General features: G+C 37.5%; 2 protein-coding genes across 2 annotated transcripts in view; one reads left to right on the top strand and one right to left on the bottom strand.

Annotated features, from left to right (window-relative positions):
* PLK4 (polo like kinase 4) overlaps nt 1-11,987 on the top strand; it is a 13,171-nt gene extending 1,184 nt beyond the window's left edge. Inside the window, exons 2-16 of the mRNA XM_017736890.1 lie at nt 124-255; nt 706-801; nt 896-1,010; nt 1,866-2,898; nt 4,444-4,544; nt 5,736-6,109; nt 6,545-6,649; nt 7,025-7,127; nt 7,567-7,716; nt 8,094-8,224; nt 8,618-8,709; nt 8,927-9,065; nt 9,847-9,987; nt 10,892-10,998; nt 11,376-11,987. Of these exons, the coding sequence (XP_017592379.1) occupies nt 124-255; nt 706-801; nt 896-1,010; nt 1,866-2,898; nt 4,444-4,544; nt 5,736-6,109; nt 6,545-6,649; nt 7,025-7,127; nt 7,567-7,716; nt 8,094-8,224; nt 8,618-8,709; nt 8,927-9,065; nt 9,847-9,987; nt 10,892-10,998; nt 11,376-11,475 (2,919 nt within the window). The 3' untranslated portion in view covers nt 11,476-11,987. The remainder of the gene's footprint in view (nt 1-123; nt 256-705; nt 802-895; nt 1,011-1,865; nt 2,899-4,443; nt 4,545-5,735; nt 6,110-6,544; nt 6,650-7,024; nt 7,128-7,566; nt 7,717-8,093; nt 8,225-8,617; nt 8,710-8,926; nt 9,066-9,846; nt 9,988-10,891; nt 10,999-11,375) is intronic.
* Nucleotides 11,988-12,545: 558 nt separating this feature from the next.
* MFSD8 (major facilitator superfamily domain containing 8) overlaps nt 12,546-22,361 on the bottom strand; it is a 12,060-nt gene continuing 2,244 nt past the window's right edge. Inside the window, exons 2-12 of the mRNA XM_017736889.1 lie at nt 21,430-21,604; nt 20,441-20,484; nt 19,176-19,416; nt 18,746-18,859; nt 17,975-18,119; nt 17,302-17,360; nt 16,665-16,773; nt 15,554-15,688; nt 15,077-15,180; nt 14,715-14,974; nt 12,546-14,001 (exon numbers count right to left, since the gene is read on the bottom strand). Coding sequence (XP_017592378.1) covers nt 13,786-14,001; nt 14,715-14,974; nt 15,077-15,180; nt 15,554-15,688; nt 16,665-16,773; nt 17,302-17,360; nt 17,975-18,119; nt 18,746-18,859; nt 19,176-19,416; nt 20,441-20,484; nt 21,430-21,604 — 1,602 coding nt within the window. The 3' untranslated portion in view covers nt 12,546-13,785. The remainder of the gene's footprint in view (nt 14,002-14,714; nt 14,975-15,076; nt 15,181-15,553; nt 15,689-16,664; nt 16,774-17,301; nt 17,361-17,974; nt 18,120-18,745; nt 18,860-19,175; nt 19,417-20,440; nt 20,485-21,429; nt 21,605-22,361) is intronic.

Raw genomic sequence — 22,361 nt, 5'->3', positions numbered from 1 at the left:
AGCTCCCCCCAGGTACCCCCGGGCCGCTTCGCGGTTTGCCCGGATCTCGGGGGTGTGTGGGCTCTCCAGCCCTGGTGGGAGGGTCCGCATCGGGAGAGGCGCTCCGAAGCCTGACTGACAAAGCCCCAGGCTAACAAGGCTGGTTTGTTCGTGTTGCAGGATTTCAAGGTGGGGAACCTCCTGGGGAAGGGCTCCTTCGCAGGGGTCTACAGAGCAGTATCCCTGAAAACCGGCCTGGAAGTGGCCATCAAAATGGTAAGGCAGGCGGCCAAGGAAGTACCCGTCTCCCTAGAGACCAAATGAAAAGTTGCAACAGGTTGGGGTTATGCAGTTGGGCATTGATGTTTGAGCTGAGTGTTTGTATATAACGGACATTAAGATTAGGATTTGATCCTGAAAGATGCACCACGACCAAGTAGACTTGCTAATTAACAGAAATGCTTTTTAGTATTGACTGTATTTAGCCCATCTGCCTAGCAAAATCAGAATTAGGTTTCTCTGTTTAAGTATTTCAGAAAAAAAATTATTAGTGTTAGTATTGATAATGTTAACACTTGACTACTTTCAGTTGTGGTGTTCCTCCAATTATCTGTTACACTTGTTCGTTACAGATCACAAGTTAAACAATGTGAAAACTTTCTTATACTTAGAAATTTCAGGCAAATATGCACTGAACATCTAAATTGTGCTGTGATCCACTTACAGATAGACAAAAAAGCCATGCACAAAGTTGGAATGGTACAGAGGGTTCAGAATGAGGTGAAAATACATTGTCAGCTAAAGCATCCATCTATACTCGAGGTAAGAATCGTGGGGTTTGTAGAGAGGGCTGTATCTGTGACTTGCTGCATAGTCTACAAAGTGGAATTTCAATTTTCCTTATTTTATGTTCCAGCTTTATAACTATTTTGAAGATAGCAACTACGTATATTTGATACTTGAGATGTGTCACAATGGTGAAATGAGCAGATACATAAAGAACAGAAAGAAACCCTTTTCAGAAGATGAAGGTGAGGTTTGTTTGTTCTGTGGAGCCTTCTGCATTAATGTTTTGGTTCACTCAATAAATACTTAATTCTAGAGGAAGAGTATTTAAAACTGCCATTAGAGTTTCTATACCTCAAAATTGTGTGGGAAGTGATAATCTCGAGATTAATTATTATTGTACATGTGTTCACTTGCATTTCTATATATATATTTGTTTCTGTTTGTGCTATGTGGAGTATAAAAAAATAGTGATCTTAGAAGGCAGAGGTAGATAGAAGGTAGAGCTTACCTTTGTACTTAGAATTGTGCTGAAATGTGGGTCAAGACTGGGAAGAGGAAAGAAGAACAGGAAAACCAGCAACTTCGGCCTTTATTGCTTCCAGATGCACCTCACTGCTCACTTCTTGCTCAGTTCTTCCATCTTACCTGCTTCTCTATCAATTTCAAACCTAATTCTATGAAGCTGCTATAGATAGGGATTTTTGCACCCAGGTCACAGGACTGGATTAAAGGGGTACTGCTATACAGGCATCGTCAATTTAGCTTGTATCTGTTTCCAAAAGTGATGAGCAGCTTAGCTTTAATGCTTAAAAACATAATTTTAAAAAGTTTAGGCCAACTGAAAATATTTCCAGTCCTGTTTCCTGCATTAGATTAGTTTTCATGAACTTAGAACACAGTTGTGCCATTTTGCTTAAAGTAGAAAGGAGAAAGTTAATTCCAGCTTCACTAGTCTGACACCTGAACACCCTTGTAACATTCTTTTTATTAAAAACAAAAGAAAACAGAAGCAAGATCAATAGCAGACTTAAAGCTGAGTTATTTTCAGAGCTATGACTTCAAATATAAGACTGCAACACCTGTTTTTGTTTTGATAGCGCGGCACTTCTTGCATCAGATTATCACGGGTATGCTGTACCTCCATTCCCATGGAATACTGCACCGGGACCTCACCCTCTCCAATATCTTGCTCACCAATAACATGAATGTCAAGATTGCTGATTTTGGATTGGCGACTCAGCTGAAGATGCCTCATGAGAAGCATTACACCATGTGTGGAACTCCGAATTACATCTCTCCGGAGATAGCCACGAGGAGCCCGCACGGACTGGAATCCGACGTGTGGTCTCTGGGCTGTATGTTTTACACTCTTCTCATTGGAAAGCCACCTTTTGACACGGACACGGTCAGGAACACGCTGAATAAAGTGGTGTTGGCAGATTATGAAATGCCAGCCTTTCTGTCAAGAGAGGCGCAGGACCTCATACACAGGTTACTGCGCAAAAACCCGGCAGATCGCCTGAGCCTTTCCTCAGTGTTGGATCATCCTTTCATGTCCAGGGGTAGCTCTGCACGGAGCAGAGACTTGGGAACCTCCGAAGATTCCATGGACAGTGGAAATGCCACCATCTCTACAACCTTCACAGGCTCTTCCAGCATCAGTACCAGCGGTTGCTTGAAGGAAAAGAAGAAGCTGTTAGTTGGACAGCCACTCCCAAATAAAATTACTTTTTTTCCTACAAACAAGAATTCCAGTAATAATTCATCGGGGGACAGAAGTGATTCTTTCCAGCAGTGGGGAATTCAGGGAAAGGAAATTGGTGTAAGTGGCAGGGGAAGAACCATGCAGCCTAGTGAAGAGAGGCCACATTCCCGCTACCTCCGAAGAGCCCACTCCTCCGACAGGTCTGGCACATCCCACAGCCAGACTCAAGGCATATCCAACATCACTGATCGATGTCACTCTTTGGAAGTGCTTTCCAAGCCTAAAGTAGGAACAAGGGAAAACACAGAATACTTTTCACCTGCCAACAGCTATACTGATATAGGACAAATATTTAAGGAGAAGACTTCTAGTACTTCTGGTTCTTTTGAAGAGCAGATATCTCCACCTGTAAAAGATCAACCACAGTAAGAATCAGTTTTTATTCAGATGAAATTTAGAGCTGGTATTGTCCATTATTGTCTTCTTTCCACGTGCAGCAAGTTGAGCATTTCTTTCCCCATGGTAATTGTAGTAGAGAGCCTTGCAATTGTTCTTTGTAGAAGAGACAGATGAGGGGAGAAGGCATTCAAACTGCAATTTACAAACATCTTCACTTGCTGATCTCTTTAGGTGATTTTTTTTCTTATGCTTAGAGAAGATTAAAACAAAAAATCAGAAAAGATTAGGTAGTAGATTGTAAAAGTGGTGTACCAGAAAGGGAAGTGTCAATCATAGGTAATTATCTAGAAGTTAGTTCTGTACTTAGTTGTAGCTTCTGTGTGAAAATCCTGGGTTCTTTCTATAGACTTTACATCAACAGAATATCAAAAGTACCATTTTCTGTTTTGATATAAGGACTTCCATATCTTAGTTCCTGCCTTTCTCTCCACGTTAACAAGTGGCATCATTTCCTATATTTTGTCTTTGCAAATCAGTTCAAGGAAAAGACAAAACAAGCACTTTTCCCTGTAGGAAAAGTAAATGGATTAGGAAATTTTTCTTGACTGTTCTCAAGGGTTTGACATAAGCAAAGTTCAGTGGGCATGTACATTCTTTCTCCTTTGAGAAATGTTTGATGAGTCAAAAATTTATGCAAATGTTAATGTAATGCTTACTTTGTTCCCCATGACTCCATAAAGCCGTGCTGAATGTAAACATGAGAGAATATTAATGTGAGTGTGGGGATTAACTTAATGGTTACCACTTTTTTACATAGTTGATTATGGGAAAGCCTCTTGCCTCTGTAGTTAGCTTGCACAGCAATCTTAAATGCAAGGTCATAAGACCTAAATTAGATGCTTTATATTCTGTGGGTTTGGGGTGGTCTTGGTGATAAGTGAGCCCTTGCCAATGGTAGTAATCATCACAAAAAGAAAGTGCAGACAGGTATAGACTATGGAGATAGAAAACCTCACAGGAGCTTAGTGTGAATTTACAGCAGGTCAGTGACTCTGCAGTAACTGGTTTTGTGTGTATTCTTTATCCTTCAACATGTGGATTATATCTTGAGTTCACCTGCGCCTACATATATGTCATCATCTAAAAAGCTGGTAAAAAATCTTTATAATTTCTGGGATTGACTGTATTTTATAGAAATTCAAATTATTTTGGGTGGTAGGATTGGCATCTTTCAGCTGCGTGTTTGTTGTGCTGAGTGAGATACAGTGGGGTCATGGGTGTCATGTCATCACTGTGTCTTCTCCAAGGCTGGAGGATAAGAGCCAGATGTAAGAACAGCAGATGCTGGCAGCGTTATCATAACTTTTCATTCCATTTGGAAACTATTTTATTTTCTTATGCTTTACCCCATGAAAAAGAAACGTGTTCTGTGCTGCCTAGAGCTACAAAATGCCACCTGCATTTCCTAAATATTTGAAGTGTTGTGGTTTCTGCAGCTGTAGCATTATAACTTTTGTTGTGCAAGTGTCTTTGATGCAATCTTGGTTATGTGTGTAACTTTTATTTTGTAGCTCAAATTATCTGTGCCCAGTGAAGCCCCAGGTTGGTTTGTTAGAGCAGAAGTCCCAGGCTGAGACGATGCAGCAGTGGCTTGGAAGCATGCAGAAAAATGGTGTGTTACTCATCAGTTGTTTACTTTTGCACTCAAGTTAGTGACTTGTAATAGTTTCAGTGGGATTTTCTATTTTTATATTTCTTTGTACATCAAATGTGAATACTAAGTTTCCTAAAACAAGCTCGTTACTTTCTACTAGTATTTTAGAAAAAAAACCCAAAACCAAAAAACAAAGAGGAAACCAGAATTTTAGACCCTGACATAATTACTCAGTTGTGTAAATGTGTAAGTGTAAATGTATGATAAAATATTAGCAGGTGACTTGAAAGCCCTGTTAATTTAGTTGTGCAAATACAGCTAAATAAGAGAAGATGGGACCTCAGTGAATGAGAAAGATAATCAGGCTGCAGAAGGAGGGGTGGAGGGAAGGACAAAAGACACAGAAGGGAAGGAGGTGTTCTTTGTTGTGCATCATGTTACATCATTAACAAATAATGTAATTTAATCATAAAAATAAACCACAAATCTATTCTGGCCTTTTTTGGTTTGATATTACTGGACTCCTTCCCTTCCTGTCTACAGGGAATTGGAATCAGAGAACATATGGTCTGAATAATCCTATTTGATTTTTGGTCCCTTCTCAACTGTTCGGCCACATGGCAGAAGGAGCACAGTAGTGATGTGGGTGAGGTGAAAGTTGATCAAGGGCTTAAATATCAAAACGAGGGAAGGAGTTATAGGAAGGTTAAATATAAAAATAGTAAATACAAGGATTTTTAAAATAAAACAAGGGGTTTGGAGTATGCATTTAACATTTTGAGTACCAAAACCTGTGGTTGATGGTAAAACACTAGTTAGACAAACTGGAACTTACATGAAACTCATTACTAGTGGTTATCTGAATGGCAAATAAGCAGTCTTTCAACAGATTAAAGTAACTATTTTGTAAGAATCTATTTGAAATCTTAGTATTTTGTTTATAAATTATTTTTCTAAATTATTTGATGTATAAAAACTGAAGACCATCATAACTGAAATATAGGAACAGCTTATTTTAAGTAGCACTGGAATTTTGCTAGCAGTGACTAAAAGGCCTGATGATTTGGACTGAGGATTAGAGAAATCCCATTCTTCCCTTAAATAAGCTTTCTAAGACAATCCCTTGAAAAGCTTTTAAAGCTGTACTAGAATTTTTTCTTTCTGGCTATGACTCCTTGAATTTACAATGTCCCTTTGTGATGCTTTCAGTTCCTCTGAGACCACCTGCAGACCTGACTGGCAAGAGTAATGCACGTGGAGGTTTTCGGTACCATCTGGATGTGCAGCAGGATGCACCAAGAAATGCATGGAACACCTTAAAAGATATAAGGAATCACGATGCATCTGATGGCTGTCCACATTCTTTAAACCAGAGAAACCCAAATAAATGCATCCCTGGAGTTCTCTGCAAAAACGAGAAAATTCAACCATCTTCTACCTGTGGCCTTTGGTCAACTCCAGAACAAAACCAAACTTGGGGCCAAGAACATTCAGCACACCAGAAACCTACACTGCGAAGCGTTGTGTCACCTCTCACTGCTCACAGGCTGAAACCCATCAGGCAAAAAACCAAAAACGCAGTGGTAAGTATCAGTTCTTAAAATGGGAACAAGTGAAGCGCTTAATATAGTGTGACTGTCTCTTAAAAATCACTTGGTAAACTAGAAACGTGTTTTTGGGAAACTTAATCTAGAGTAATTTAAAATCATATTAATAAGATGCATCTTAGTTTTTGTGTAGAGAATACTTAAAACATAATGGAGCAGACCTGTCTGTGTTTGATTTGTCACTTGAGAAGCCACACCCTCAGTGACCAGGCTGATACCCTTCAGTCATCTCAAAGTGCTCTGTTGTAATAGCACTAATAACAAAAGTTACTGTAAGAGGCATTTATAAGTTTGAAGTGCTTTTAAGGAAAAAGAAAAGCATTTATTAAAGCATTTGTGGAAAGTGTAAAATCTTACACTTGCGGAAAGTAAAGGTCTTTTTGTTTAACTTGTATATTTAATATATTTTAGGTGAGCATCCTAGATACTGGGGAAGTGTGTATGGAGTTTCTGAAAGAACATCGTTCACAGGAACTTGTGAAAGAAGTCCTCAGAATATCTTGTGATGGAAATGTGGTGAGTATGTTTTTGATTTCTTCACTGTTGTATAAAGGGCTTAGAGTTCATTTAGAGCTGTTTTTTGCTTTTTAAGTGATTATTTCTTTTGAAATCAAATGTTTATATATGCACAGCTGTAAACTTTCCCCCTCCATAATAAAACCATATAATATAGGGAGCAAGTGATTATTTCACAGAAAAATTGGATTTGACTTTTGGAATAGGTGAAGTATTGCTGAAAAAGTGCTGCTGTTAAATCATTACTTAGAGGAATAGAGCTTTCATGGTAAATCACAGTAATTAATTAAAATGTGTCTTATTTCCATACCTGTTAAAAGTGCAGAGTGCTGTAGTAAGTTGCAACTTCACACAATTTTTATTCCCTTTTTGTAGATTGCAGTTTATCATCCAAATGAAGGAAGAGGTTTCCTTCTTGATGACAGACCTCCTGCTCCTCCTGAAGGCATCTGCACGTATAGTTTTGACAACTTGCCAGGTAACCTGGAATCTATTTTAAAATTATTATGATTAATGTGATATTTTAAGTGAATCTTGTGACTTTATCCATTTAGCTATTACTTTTCAGATAACTCTGAAGTAAAACTCCTCTCAGAATTAGATCCAAACTACAGTTTAACAGGAAACTGTTTTGAAACTTCACAGGAAAGTGTAACCCACAGGTTTTAATTCCTTTTATATGGGAGCTTATAAGGACTCTCCCCTTTACAATGTAGTGTACCAAAATTAAAGCTCTTGTAATCTTTTCTTCATTCATACTGGGAGCTGTTGGTGGAAATAGGTCAGTTTCTTTAAACGGTACTTAAATATTACTCACAACCTTCAGCTATCAAATACATAATTACTTCTCTTCAAGCTGATGCACAGTGTTTAATCTGCTAACTTCTAAAAAAGCTTTTTTTAATTTTCTTTTTTAGAAAAGTACTGGAAAAAATACCAGTATGCAGCTAAGTTTGTGCAGTTGGTGAGAACAAAAACCCCTAAAGTGACATTCTATACAAGATATGCCAAGTGCATGTTGATGGAAAATTCACCCCCTGCAGATGTTGAAATTTGTTTTTATGATGGTATGTATTCATTTTTGCAGTTATGCAAGTAGGTAAATCACGATTTTAGAGCTGCACTAAAATACTGCCTAACACTAAACAACCAGCACTCCAGTCTGAAGAAAATTGTGCACTATGAACAGTTTTTTGGCCACTCTGCCTTTATTCTAGCACTTGTAGATTAGTTGATTATTTAATTCCTTACAGATACCTTCTTCAGGAAGTACATGTTGCAAAAGTGTTATTTAAATTATACTTTGTTTTTATTCATGAGCTCTTCTTTACATTTACCTTTGATAGTTAACCTACTTTGTGAGAGACATGTCCCTACCCCAAGCTTTCCATGGTTAACTGGTATCATAACAGCTCACACTGAAAGGGTTCACATTTCCTTGCAGGTGCAAAAATACATAAGACAGCTGGTATAACTCGTGTGATTGAAAAGTCAGGGAAATCCTTCACTTTGAAAGGAGAAAGCGAAGCAGGGTTGGAGAAGGAAATCCAGGCCTATATGGATCATGCAAATGAGGTAAGGTGTTTTACATAGACCTTTTCCAGTGCAAAGCAACTTCCTGAAAACTCAGCTTCCCTTTCACAAGTGGGCTTCCAATGTTGCTTTGCTTGTTTTTCATGACACTGCTAAGGAGGGAGGATGGTGTTTCTTGGAAGAGCAATATCAACATACAGGTAACAGTTAAAATGCCTCACAACCAAGACTGAGAGGAAATTCTCACTATTTTGTAAAGCAGGTTTGCCTGTCTGGTGAAAGGATTAAACACAACAGATGAAGCTGCTTAATACAACTTGAAAAATTCAGTACCATTGCAATTGCCTTGTGTGGGCTCACTTGCCACATTAAACGTGTATGAAATATTTATACAGTTCTCAATTTCAAACTGTAATAAACCCCTTCTCATTTCAGGGACATCGTATATGCCTTGCACTGGAATCTGCTGTTTTGGAAGAAGAAAAAAGGAGTGGAAGTGTTCCATTTTTTCCAATAATTGTTGGAAGGTAATATCTTTCAGTTCAAAATACTGATGTATTTGAATATTTATGTGTTTATTGAATACTTATGTATTTGAAATGGAAAACAGTTCTGCAGAAGACTTCTGCCATCAGGTGCTTTGGATGGTCCATGGTAAAATGAAGGAAGACCTAAGTCTCCTCACTTGTTTCTTTAGTCCCTTTTGGACAGACTTTTTCTCAGTTTTTCTCATTATTTTTCTAGAAAACCTGGTAATACTGAATCACCACAGGCTGTAGGACCTCCACTGTTGGACAAGACAAACTATTCAAAAGAAGTTGTGGCACTGGATAGAAATAAAGCTGCCAGTTCTACTCCAGTTCAGACTCCAAACTGTGCTCCTGTAAGTACACAAGGACACACCATATTTTACTTGAACTAATAGAATTATATTTGTATGGACATAGGCTTTTATTAGCTGTTTGTGAGCATATTGACTAGAAATGTTAACTTTGATTTCACCTAACTTTTGATATCTGAATTTAAGATCATCTGAAAAATCAGCATACTTCAAAACTTTACCACAAATATCTCCTGGGAACAGAGTTTGAAAATTGCTTACTTGTGTTAGACACAAGCACAGTCTTCAATTTGAGACCTCTGATGTGGCCTCAGTGGTGTATAACAATTGGTATCACAAGGGTTATTGGCACTTGAGGGTGTTCTGAAATAATCGAGTGTTAGTGTGTATACAAAAACAAGGGCAAATGAAAATATACGTGTAGCCAATAAGACTTTGTGAGCAATTCCATCTGGTTTGTTTAAAAGGCCCACCAGGCTTTGGTTCCTGATAAAACTTCCTCAGCTGACTGAATTATATTGGGGTCTTGGCACACTGTATTGTGAACTTTGTTGAATGTACATCAATCTACGTTTGTTGGATCTGCATGTCTGTTTGGTTGTGTAGCTCGTGTACAGAATCTGACCATTTTCACCTGACTGAAATGAACCTGACAACAGAAAGTTGTGTTCCTGTGGGGTTTTTATACTGTAATGCTGTTAAATGAAGCATAGAGGCTAATCTGTCTGTATTCATGAGCAGGTGGCAATTGACCACTACAGCTGGTACCTTATCAGGAGGATTAATGCCAAGGCTGTTAATTCTGTGCATCTCTGGGTTTTAGGTGGTGTCCTATGAAAAACCTACATTTCTGACTAACCCTGTTGAAAAGATGTGCTCCTCTGTTCATCAAACAGAATGCAGTCCAAATTCAGCCCAACTTGTCAAATCTGTTTTTGTGAAAAATGTTGGTTGGGCTTCTCAGGTGAGAAATTAATAAAGGAGGCATATGCCTATTCTCTTTTCCTATTAGATCTGAGATATGTATTTTTAAGTCATTAACTTTACATTATTGTTAAACTTGGTTTGTGAGGAATCATTCAGTTGTGCACCACAGTTTAAATCTAAAGTTTGTATGTGGAAAGGTGCTTTTAAACAAATGGCTTAGATAAATACCATGGCAAACTACATAAGTAGAAGAAAATAATAGTTCAGTATCTCAGTTACCACGATTTTCCTGTGGCTATCATTGCCTATTTCAGTGTCTTTTGTCATTTAAGTTTGACTCTAGTAAAAAATTGAAAATGTTAAACTTCTCTGTTCATTATTGTAGATGCAAAGGTGTCATGACAAAGGTTTTAATAGCTTTGTACCAGATCTGTACAAGAGAAATGCATCTTCCTCTACAATAGGAAAAGCTGTTTCCTTGCAAAACCATTTTCCCTCTGTTCTTCTGTTGGATAAGCTTTAGGTTTAAAAACTGTTCTTGGCAATCCAGATAAAGTAAGCTTCCTGTCCTAACAGAAGAAGTTATCTATATATATATATTCTTTAAATTGTGTGTAGCTGTGAATTCTCACAAATGGGCCTCCTTTTAGTGTCTGGCCCTGTATAACTATTCTTTAGGAGTGGTTAAGCTAAAGATAATTCTTTATTTATCTGACATTGACAAGGATAACTAAAGCTGAGAATCTGAAACCTGAGGAAGTCTGCATGAGACTACCTCCTCCAAAGTAATATCCATGCAATCTTTATCTTTAAAAGACTGACCAAAATACCTAAGTCTCTTCAGCAATTTTAAAAGCTTTCAGCTTCCATTTTTAGAAAAGTTCGAGGTGTGGAATTTTGTATTTCTTATGCTCAAACCATAACATAACTTGTCTCGTCAGCTGACCAGTGGAGCAGTATGGGTTCAGTTCAATGATGGATCCCAGCTGGTAGCCCAAGCAGGTGTCTCTTCCATCACTTACACTTCTCCAGATGGCCAGACAACCAGGTGAGTCTGTTCCTGCCATAAAAACAGTCCAGGTAACTCAGTACAAGGCTGTTGTACATCAGGTAACTTCATAGCCACTATTGATTTTGGTTTGTAAATATTAAACCTTAGCTTTGCCATCACTTCACAGTTGAGTAGCTTATGTAAGCTTAATAAATAAAGAGAAGCACCCATAGCTGTGACCAAATTCTGGATAAAAAATGAATAAAATAAGTTGGGCATGCATCTACTTGGTCTCCAGAGTACAGCCACTATTCCTGCATAATATTAAAAACAGGGAGGGTGAGAAAAGCAATGTTTTGAAATAACTATATTGTCATGAAATACAACAAGTTATTTAAGCATCTCAATTTTTCTATGCTGCTTTGCCTCTCTAGATATGGAGAAGATGATAAATTGCCAGAATACATCAAAGAGAAGCTGCACTGTCTGTCTTCTATTCTTGTAATGTTTACCAGTCCAGCTGGTCCTCACTGATTAAAGAAAACTGGGTGTCACAGCACAAAATCTTAATAAACTCACTCACTGACTCCCCAGTAAAGTGACTGATCTTACTCCGCTTATGCAGAAATTCTTCCAAAATCTGGTAAAAGGTTAGGAAGGGGAGGGCTGCTCTGTTTATGTGTAGCAAACTGTGTGTGAATTATCATACAAAACATTCTTTTCATTAAAGTGATGGATAAACTTGCTCAAGCAAAACTTCAAGCAATTTAGTTCTTGACTGCATTAAGTCTTTGGAAATAATCTGAATCTGTTGTATTTTTTTTCTTACTCCACTGCTTACTCAGTGCCAACAATCAAGGAAAATGCATCTGTTCAAGTATTTGTATTTGTAAATAACTTATATTTTTATGTCTTACAAGTAATATATGTAAATATGTATATGTTTTATAACTCTGTTTTTATTTTTTGTAGCAGCAGCTTAAAACGTCCCTGCACAAGCATGTTATACAAAAAAAAATAAATGCAGTGGTAATTGTCTGGATCTATTTATTTGTTTCATGGTCAAGTAATGGTTAAAGGGTAGGAATTAATAACTTTAGGTAGTTTTACCTTGTTTTACACCTTGAGTAATACTTACAGCAACTGCAGTAGCATTAACAGTAGCTTTTCTCCTATGCATTTTGCTTCAAGTGTGCTAACACTCCTGCTGATGCTTGTGTCTGTACTTAAATACTCTGACTTCCTTGTTAGGCAGGAAAAGATCTTAAATGGAGTGGGATCCAAAACTGTGTTGGAAAGGGGAGGGTGAAGAGTTTCAGAGGAGCCTGGTGCTGGCTGTGTGCAAGCACAGCTCAGCTTAACTGATTCAAGCCAGTTCTCCTTATTCAGCTACTGTTTAAAAGACAGAACTTGGATTACTTTGTCATGTCCAAATCAAGGAACTAGCTTACAAATAAAGAAACTAGCACTAGGAACATCAAGAACAATATACAAGTAGCACTTACTATGAATTAGCTTATAAAAGCGAAGTCCTTTTTCACAACATTTTGTGATTCTGTAGCAGGAAAGTCCGTGAGGGAATAAAACTTCTGTATCCTCTTCAGTCAGTATTGAAAAAATCATCTTTTAATTCAGTAGTCTCTTAGTGTTTGAACAAGTGAGTATGTAGGAATCCACAATTACATTTATTAAATTCAATAAGCATCGAATAGTAGGGACATTAAATAGCAGCCACAACTCTCAAACTGGAGTTATTCCAGAGGTTTTTTTCCCAGCAGCATTAAAACAGTTAAAGAAACCCGTATGGATGAGCTTAGGCCCCATTATGAAGGAAAATTACAATCTCACTTCTTAAAACAAAGTCTGAATGACTAAGTGTAAATTCCTGTTTCTCGTACCCTAATACCAGAAAAAATAGAAGTCTGCAGATAACAGTGAATGCCAAGGAGCCAGTTTTTTCCTTTCACTTAATTACCACCTCTGCTCAGCACAGTGCATTCATTCTCACCGAGCACAAAAGTGTAAACTATCGGTCTTGGACTTTTCTCTTGTAGTTAAGAAAAGCTGTGCATATTTCAACTCTGTGCAGGTTATCTCCCTTGCTGCAAAAAGGCATTCAGCAAAACAGGAGAGGAAAAATTGCACATATGGTTCACTGTAGTTCAAGTAACAGCTGCTGAGACTGATTTTCAGTGGCTCTTGATCAATTTAAAGGCCCAAATCCCACACCAACTACCTGTGTGGAGGGTACCTACGTTCCTCTATGCTTCTGTCACCTGTCATTTGAAATCCTGGAGGAGACATAACAGGTTCCAGAACCAGATGGTCTGTATGTATCAGTGCTTACAAGCCAACAAACCCAACATCAGAAGGTTTGCTCAAGTAGTGGTGTCTCCGTACAAAGTGCATGCAGCTCAACTAATCTTGTAGTTACAAAACAGTTACCAATCCTGATTCACAGAATCAAGATAATATTTTTCTTCTTTCTGGAAAGGATGCACGTAACCTGTGACCTTCACAGCTGCATTCAGTGCACACATGCACCATTTAAACTGTACACACTTCAAATGTGCCATTGTATCGCTCTAACCTGTCAAATTCCTTCCTCTGCTGCTAGAAACACAGAACACAAAAGCTCAGTTGCAGCAGGGGTGACCAGGTATTAGGGTATGACCAAGTTAAGTGTTCTGTCAATGTGTAAGTAAAGGTGTACAGTCATTGGCACACAGCCAGCAAGGTCAGTGGTTAGGTACTCCTCATTAAAACGCAGTAATAAACTAAGTATTACTTCTGGTTGGTTTTTCTGTTTGTTGTTTTTTTTTTTTTTTTTTTTTTAATACGTATTTAACAGTTCTCTTCCTGCATCCTCCCATATCTGACAGAAAATGCAATTAGTCTCTTGTATACTATCTCCAAGAGTAAGAGAGAGGCTACAACTACTCCACAGATCAAGCTGAATGCCCAGCGTGGCCCCAGGTGAGTGTAGATTTGGCTGACAAAAACAGGCCCAAGGATCCGTGCTCCACTTCCAGAGGCAGTCAGCCATCCCATGTAGACACCCTACAGCAGATCAAGAGCTTATGTAAGTGATACAGGAATTATTTGGCTGGCCATTAATTCCAACTCATTAGCCTAACTAGAAAATTCAGAAGTATTTAAACAACCACTTATCTTTCTTAATTCATTAAGACACTGATTACTTTGTTTCCAAGAGTACTGCTCAGCCTCTCTAAGCATTAATTCCAAGGGTCCACTCATAGGTACTCTACTGGTTTCTAACCAAATGCATTCTGGCTCAAAGCATTTAGTCTCACCAAAACGTAACATGAAAAAAATGGGGAAAAGTGGAATAAAATCTTTTGTTAAGCAATAATGTAAGTTTGCTATAGTGTTTCACTACTAAGAAATGCCAATACTGAAGGTCTAGTAGCATTTGTAGTCTTTATATAACAAGCTTGGTAAGAGGAACATTATTTGATATTGGTATTCCAAATACATAATTGGTAGTTACAAAAAGGACTCTGCCAGAACAGTCATGACATTTCCACATTGTAAGATTTGCATAAATAGCACAAGCCTTGCTTTCTAATTGCCCTAGAGACTTGCCTTGGATTTTAAAAAAGATTGGAACTCCTGCAAAGTTCTGCCCTGTTTAAAACACACTATTATTTTGCTGATGACAAAAGGAATTTTTTACTAGATCCCTCATGTTAATAAAGAGAGTGCAAGTCTTGCAGAGCAAATGAAGTAAACCATTTAGGAATTGTACATACCTGAGGCTTTGGTCCCAGCACTTTTGAGTATAAAGTGTAGGACATGACATTACAAACTGGATAGCCCAACCCTATGAGCACATCAGAGCTGAGGTACTGGGCCAGGTAGATCACGGGAGTATTCAGGCACCAGGACTGTGTGACAGGGCAGCCCACAGGTTCTCCTGTGTGGTTGGATGGCAGCTGCATCTCTTGCAAACTCCAGAAAGGCATTAACATTTCAGTGGGGGCTGTTCTGGGAATGGAGTTGTTCTTTATTTCTGTAAAAATAAGTTATTCATATCATTAAGAACAAAAGTGCAATAAAAGGCTTTCAAAAGAACACTACAAAGGTAGGTGGTCTAGTAAGACTTGAACTATACCTTGCCACTGGATATTTGGTAGTTTCTTCCCCCAAGGCAGTAAGATAAAGAATCCAATCAAGACAATCAGTAAGCCTGCATGGAGTATGGCACGCTCACCAGTCCTATCAAACATTGAAATTGCAATTAAATGTATCATTTAATAATGTAAAATTTATGTAGCTGCTAATGACATAGCCCATTAGTTTGTGGAAATTATATCAGACCAAAACACCGACAAAAATGTTACAAAAGCACAGTAACTTAAAACCTGCTTTTCTTGTGATTCAAGAGTAAAAGACAGTCAAATAAGGGGGTTATGTTAACAGAATAAAAAAACAACCACAACATCAAGGCTGTGCCAAAATTGGAGGTATTTCATTGTCATAGTAAACCCAGATTCATTACCAAGTAAAAGATTTGAGTAACACAGATTTGGCCTTGCCATAAAACTTTTCACACATAGCCAACATAAGTAACAAAATTCCAAGAACTTACTTTTTTGATAGTATTTTAACCACCATGAAAACAATAACTGATTCAATGCCAATCACACTGAGGATTATTCCATTATAAAAAACAGCTTCTTTCCTGGTCCAGGAATACATGTCCATCGTCAGTGGAGTAGCTATACTAAAATGACAGAACAAAAATACAGTAATCATAAAAAGCTGCTTCTACACATTCATTTCCATACATGTATTATCCCAAACATCAGTGCACTACGCCAGCCATACTCTGAAGCATCATTAATCGATTTCTGATAGTTCAGGTGGAGTTAAAGCCAAGCCAGGGTAATAGAGACAGAAAAAAAACCAGACCCTGTGAGAACAAAAATAATAAACTTTTAATACTATTTCAGTTTTAGCAACCAATCAGTCTCTCAAACCTCAGTTTTCTAAAAATAATGCAATTTTACAGAGCCATATTGTAAAACAAATTTTAGCTACATTAGAGCTCAAAAAACTTGCAGAATAAATCTTACATCCTCAAAGTATTTTATAAGTTAAAAGAATGAAGTACATTTCAGCCTGAGATAATACTGTCATGTTTTACTTACTTTCTTACACACAGAAATTTGGGAGTGGATAACATACATCTTTAGGCTAAAAAACCCCCCGTCATATAAAATAGAGTATTTAAGAATACAATTGCATTAACTCTATCAAACAATTGTTCTAATCATTACCAAAATAAGAGACATACTGAAGCTTTTGGAGCTAATCAGAATCATACTAAGAAATCATACAAAACTAAAATAAAAAATATAGAACAAGATACTCAACTGAAAACATGTTTTCTCTGAAGATTTTAGGTAGCCCAAATTAAGCTACTTTTTTTTTGAACATTCAAAAGGTTGAGGATATGGGTTTGCCTCCATTCAAAAGCTTTTACATTAATGTTTCCTATACCACAAACTCCACAGATTTTTAGTTATCACTGACCTTTAATTCATTACTCTGTATTACACATCAACTTGATTGCATATGGTTTTGGACTTCCACTTAGGAAGTTAGGAAGATGAATGGAAGAGAAAAGCTTCTATATGCACCTCCAGTCTAATTACTCTACATGTCTGAGTATTTTGAGAGAAAATAGAAAAACTTACGTTTCAAAGACAGCAAACACAAACAAGATGACAAAGAAGAGAACGTTGAGTGCTACCACAGCAACGTGGTCAATGCTTCCTTCTGTGTTCTGATCCAGAACATCACTTCCTGCAGCAACATAAAAGAATTACCAGAACTGCACACTTGAGCAAGTTGGTGGGCAGCTAGGCAGTTGTACTTTGAGAATCAAAGTATAAAGTTTTTAAATCAAAATGGAATTGTTGACATTTCAATTCCACTGACAATTAGAGAAAATTATTTCCAAACTGGTTACACTGTCTGTTTTCCCAATGAGTCCTGAGTGACAGCAAAATGAGCAAACTTCTTTAAATATCTTAACAATGGAAACCAAAACATTCTCTTGAAAGGTCAAAATTACACAGCAGAATTCTCAGGATGAAAATATGGAAGGATCCATACAATTTCTTTTTTTTTTCTTCTTTGCTACCAGACAGCACTATGGACACAACATGACAAATGAAGCAATTTCTGGATCAGCTAGGGAGAGATGTAGCCTGTTTTCCACATCAACTTCCCAGTGCCTCAGACTTTAGAATACTTCTAAATGCTTCTATGTAATAAGAGAGTACTTCAAAATTAGAATCACAGAGTAAGTTTTCAAGGACACACTGGTACCTTCTCCATCAGAATTTATACTTTTGTACTGGCGTCCCATGTCATCCACTCGGTGCTCCCTAGAAATTTAAAACTTTTTTCATTATTCCAAATATTTATTTGATCTACTATTGAGTCAAGTTTCTGTTAAAATAATTGTAAATGGTATCTATATGGTAATTATTCACAGCTCCTTTAAACATCATCTACCAAGCTCACATCTGACTGCAGTGAATACCATCCTATTCAAGGAAGGAAATATTCTAGTGGGATAGTATCACATATCCAGATGCATCTGCACCAATGGGAGAATGAATAAAAATCCCCCCTGAGATTCTTAAAGGAAAGACACAGACAGTGAGATCCCTACAGACAAGCCAACCTTATTCCTCCTTACAGAAAAAACATGGGCAGCAACCACCAACACTAAAACTATATCAAGGCTAATAGTCTAAGATCTTTAACTTTTTAAATCAGTTTACATTCTAACCACAACATCACCAAGATTCATTTATGAGCATAACAAAAATACAGGTATTAAAGAAGGTAGGAACACTGAAAAAATAAATAACAATTTATAGTTTTAGCACTCCAGGTTTCAGGTTTATTGCTCCTCCTGCTGAGCAGCATATTATTTGCTACAAGTCACCCACATGAACGAAGTAGGATATTTAATTTTTTTTTACTTGATTACCTGAATATGGCGAAGATGAGAATAATATTAATAACTCCTAAGAGAGCTCCAAATAAAACTGGTGCTGTGTACATGTTCAGCTGAAGACAAAGGAATTTCCATGTTACTCCTTCTTCTCCAATAAGTGTAAAACATGTCTGAAAAACTTAAAAACATCAATGTACTGTGAAAATTTTGAGAATCATTAAGAAAATATTAGAACATATGTAGAACATATTAAACTGGATAAGCACAGTTATTCTAATTACCAAGTAAAATTTAAGTATTATACCTGTCAAACCTTTTACATTTTGAGAATCCTACTCTAAATAAACCAAATGGATACTAGTGGGATCTCAGCTAGCCAGAAGACTGCTTGGTTACATACAAACACACTGTATAAATAACATTATGACACATAAAGAACTAAATTCTGAGTGTACCACTGGTTAATTTTCTTGGCAGACAGATGATTTACTTTTTTCCTCTTGCTTCTACATGGAAAACCTTGGTCCTGGGACTGGATTATCTCTCATGCTAAGCGCAAACTAGAGAGAAAAGATGCAGTAGGGGGGTTTAAATGAAACTTTAAATTGGTGCAGAGCACTTGGACAAGAATGTTTCATTTTTATTGGCTTACAGAAGTACAGATGAATGGATCCCATTTATTCAATTGTGATATCATTGACAAACTATGCCTTAAGATCCCCTACATACAGCTGCTGAGGATTCCTACTTCCGTTGCCCAATTTCAACCTAGTAAGAGAAGTGAGGAAAGAAGACATGCTTTACCTGGCCCTAATATGAAGCCAACTGCTTGGCAGGCACTGGTATTGGCCATGGCACTCGTTCTTTCCGTCAGAGAAGTGGCACCCGCAATATACGATCGAACTACAGCCACATTTCCTTCAAAAAAAACCCAAACCCAAGCAAGTGTTCACGTAAATATCAAGTCATATCGTTAAACTGTTGTTGAGTGACATTTATTTTAAGGGTTTGCTTCTTATTTTGCAAGAAAATAAAACCCAGCACTCCCTCTAGTATTTTTGCACAACAGCACAATTACACAATTTTGTGACAAATTGCTATGGGCCAACTCTTTGCTTTGTTAAATATTATCGTTCACATAATGGTAAATCTGGTACTAAAATACAACGTTAACCATCTTACAGAAGACACAGAATGTAGTAATTTTCAGAAATGTAAATTCTGCTGTGGTTACCTGCTCCAAACCCCACGAGAGCACGTGCAGTCAGCATATAGTACTTGTTATGGGAATGGGGCACGTGGACGTAGGCATAGAGACAATTTGCAGCTACTGAAATAGCAGTGGAAATGACCAGAGGTTCTCTCCTGGGCCTGTAGTTGGACCACAAGCCAAACAGGGGAGAGGCAACCATTTGGCCAATGCTGTATGAAGCTATAATCCAGCCCAAGAAACTCGCATCCGCTGTCGGATCAATCTGCAAGAACACATGAATCAGTTCTGTGGGTAAAGCACTGGAGTGGTTTTTATTACCAGTAACACCCTTTTAGAATTAGTACCTGGGATACCAAGGACTCTGTACTGTAATGCTTTGTCTGGAGTAATAAACCTTGGCTCACTCTCTCCAGCAATGCACCAAATCAATAAAATCTGCTTCACTTCCCAGCCTGGGAATGGCTCACTTGCAGTAAACTCTAGCAGTTTTTATGCAGCACTGCTGATGTTCTGGGCTAGAGACAGAACTTCAGCAATACGGCAGGCACTTTCCATGCCAGCAGCAAGGAGTCACTTCCATTGTCTCTGCACATGCCTGAATCTGTCCTGATTTACAAGGCTGGTAATGCATTTTCTTTTCTTCTGCAAGAATTCTGCACCAGCCTTACTTTCAATGACACCTCTAGGTCCCTGTCCAGGGTATGTCCTTCCAAATTTGCATTTAAAACTGCCTCCTACAGTTCCAGGGGCACTAAAATCCTACCACAGATTAAATTCAAGTTTTAGAGACTTTTATGCTGCTTTTAAGATCACAACTAAGAGGTGAAAAACCCCCAAAGAAACTAAAATCGCTATACAGGAACAATGGCAATCCCCTGTTAGGAATATCAAGATCTATGTGCAACAATGTGACATTTACAGAGCAACTTGTACCTCCAGTTCCCTTTTTCTTTTTTTTTTTTTTGCCAAAATGCAGAATGCAGGCAAGTCTTGTGCATGATGTTTTAATAACAAGATTTCTATTGGTTTGTTGTCCAAGAAATCATGATATTGGAAAACCAAACATTTCTGGATTATGATGCACCTTTGCCAATTCAGGAAAAAAACCTGACAGATTTTGCAAGAAATAATAAAAGCTAAGTGGACGGCAGAATAAAAGTCTCTTAAAGCCACACACTTCCCTTCACTTTTTGTTTTCCTAAACAAAAAGCCAGTTTTTGTATGACCTACTTTTTGAGCAGGAGTTTTCTGTTCTTACTAATTAAAAACCAAACATATTTACAAACCTTTTGGAGATACGGCCACACAGACATAATTACAATTGAGAAACCTGTAACACAGTAAAAACAGAAGTTATTTTATTTGCCATTTTTATCAGTAATTTTCTTTCCTGAAACAGTTAGTACATGTTCCTTCTTCTGCCTCTAAGTGTATTATAGTCTAAACCTCTGCCTTTCCTGCTTTCTTTAAAGAGTGGTAATTCCTCCTATCAGGAAGAACTATTTTTAAAAGATCATTTTATAGGTGCATACACATTAAACAAAAAAACTCCTGTGTTGTCCTCACAATGGAAAGCCAACAAGGTCCTCAAAGTAAAAGAATTTCTTGATATACTGACATATCTATATTCATTAGTCAAAGACATTTTAATTCATAAAAAAAAAAAAGAGTTACTGAAGTATTCTATCAACTTCAAGATAATTTCTTAGCCCACAGAAAGTCATCACAGATCAAAAATCAACAGAATCTTTGTTTCTGGGGGGAGTTATTCAGGAATAAAATTTCAATCTGTTCTGCAATGGAGATGCAAAGTCCAGTAGAAGAAAACAAGTTTTGATACATATTTTGAAATAGCATACATTCCCCTAAAGATCTTACCTCTTAAGAACTCCACATTATTTCTGTTCTCATTCCCTAGAAGTTTCACTTTGGATGATAAAAGTGCATCCTTTGTTTTGTTCGGTTCTGAGCAATAACCTTACCTTGCCACTACCTTTTGCCACTAGCAAACCATTAAGGAGTCATAAACCACAGACTTATGCAAGATGTCATTTTGTGTAAAACCAGTTTTATTACTTATCTCATTAGATGTAACTTTCTGTTTGATTTGCTAGTCATATATTTTCTATTAAAGAATTAAACAATGTACCTTTTTTGAGGTTAGAACAGTAGCATTAAAGAAGCCCTGTAGTTGAAACCTAGAAAACCCTGTAATTTTCAAAACAAAGTATATTCATTAAACAAATGACATAGAATTCCACATGTGTTTACTTACCTACACTACTGAGAAACATTGTCAGGTACATGATCCAGATGGATCGCCATCTGCTCTTATAATGCTCCTGTGTTTCAACAACATCTCTGTTTTCAAACCAAAAAACAAGAAAGAAATCATTATCAGGTCCTCTTCTAGTTGCTCCCACATGACACTGAAAACATTTTTCACCAGCCTCTCAATACAGTTGTGTAACTTGTTAAGCAGGAGTGGATTTTTTGCTCAGCAAAGACTATAAAGGATTTATTTTTCTCTGGAAAAATACTAGATTGACAAATCAAACAAAATAACAGAAATGCTATCACACACCAAATGTTACATACAGAGATCTTGATCTAGGGGAGGTCTTCAATTCTGCAAACTCTTTGCGTAGACACTTTGGATTACCACACATCATATGAACGTTTTAAAAAGTGTGTTTTAAACCATAAAACCTCAGACATTTCCTCAGAGCTGTACCCTTAAAAGAGCCACAAACCTGAACAACTCTTGATTTGACTAAAAGCTACAGCCAGTCTGTTCTTATGATGAGGAAATAACAATATACAATGTAAAAGTTGTGTGTAAAAGATATTGTTGTAGATTGCGAAGGCTGAAAAAGAAGTTAAACTAGAAGTTACAATTTAAATTACAAAGTAATCTCTATTCAAATTATGTGGACTCAGGTTACAGATACATAGATGCCGGAACATAGTTTATAAACACTGTTTATGTAAGTCATAGATTTCGGCACATCTGCGATTCTAAGTTCAAGACACTTGTTTTGCTGTCAGAAGGGGGAAAAAAACCCAAGTGACCACCTGCTGCCCACACATGAAGGCTGCTATTGAACACCCAGACCTCTGCCCCACATTAATCCTGTCTGGCGTCTTTTAGGAACTTCCCAAGCGAGCGGGTTCGTGATTTCCTACACGGGGCAGCAGCCCCCGCCC

The sequence above is a fragment of the Corvus brachyrhynchos genome, unplaced genomic scaffold (genome assembly GCF_000691975.1).
Source record: "Corvus brachyrhynchos isolate BGI_N302 unplaced genomic scaffold, ASM69197v1 scaffold105, whole genome shotgun sequence".
Taxonomy (NCBI): Eukaryota; Metazoa; Chordata; class Aves; order Passeriformes; family Corvidae; genus Corvus; species Corvus brachyrhynchos.
The sequence above is the reverse complement of the archived record's forward strand: the minus strand, read 5'-3'. Positions and strand labels throughout refer to the sequence as shown.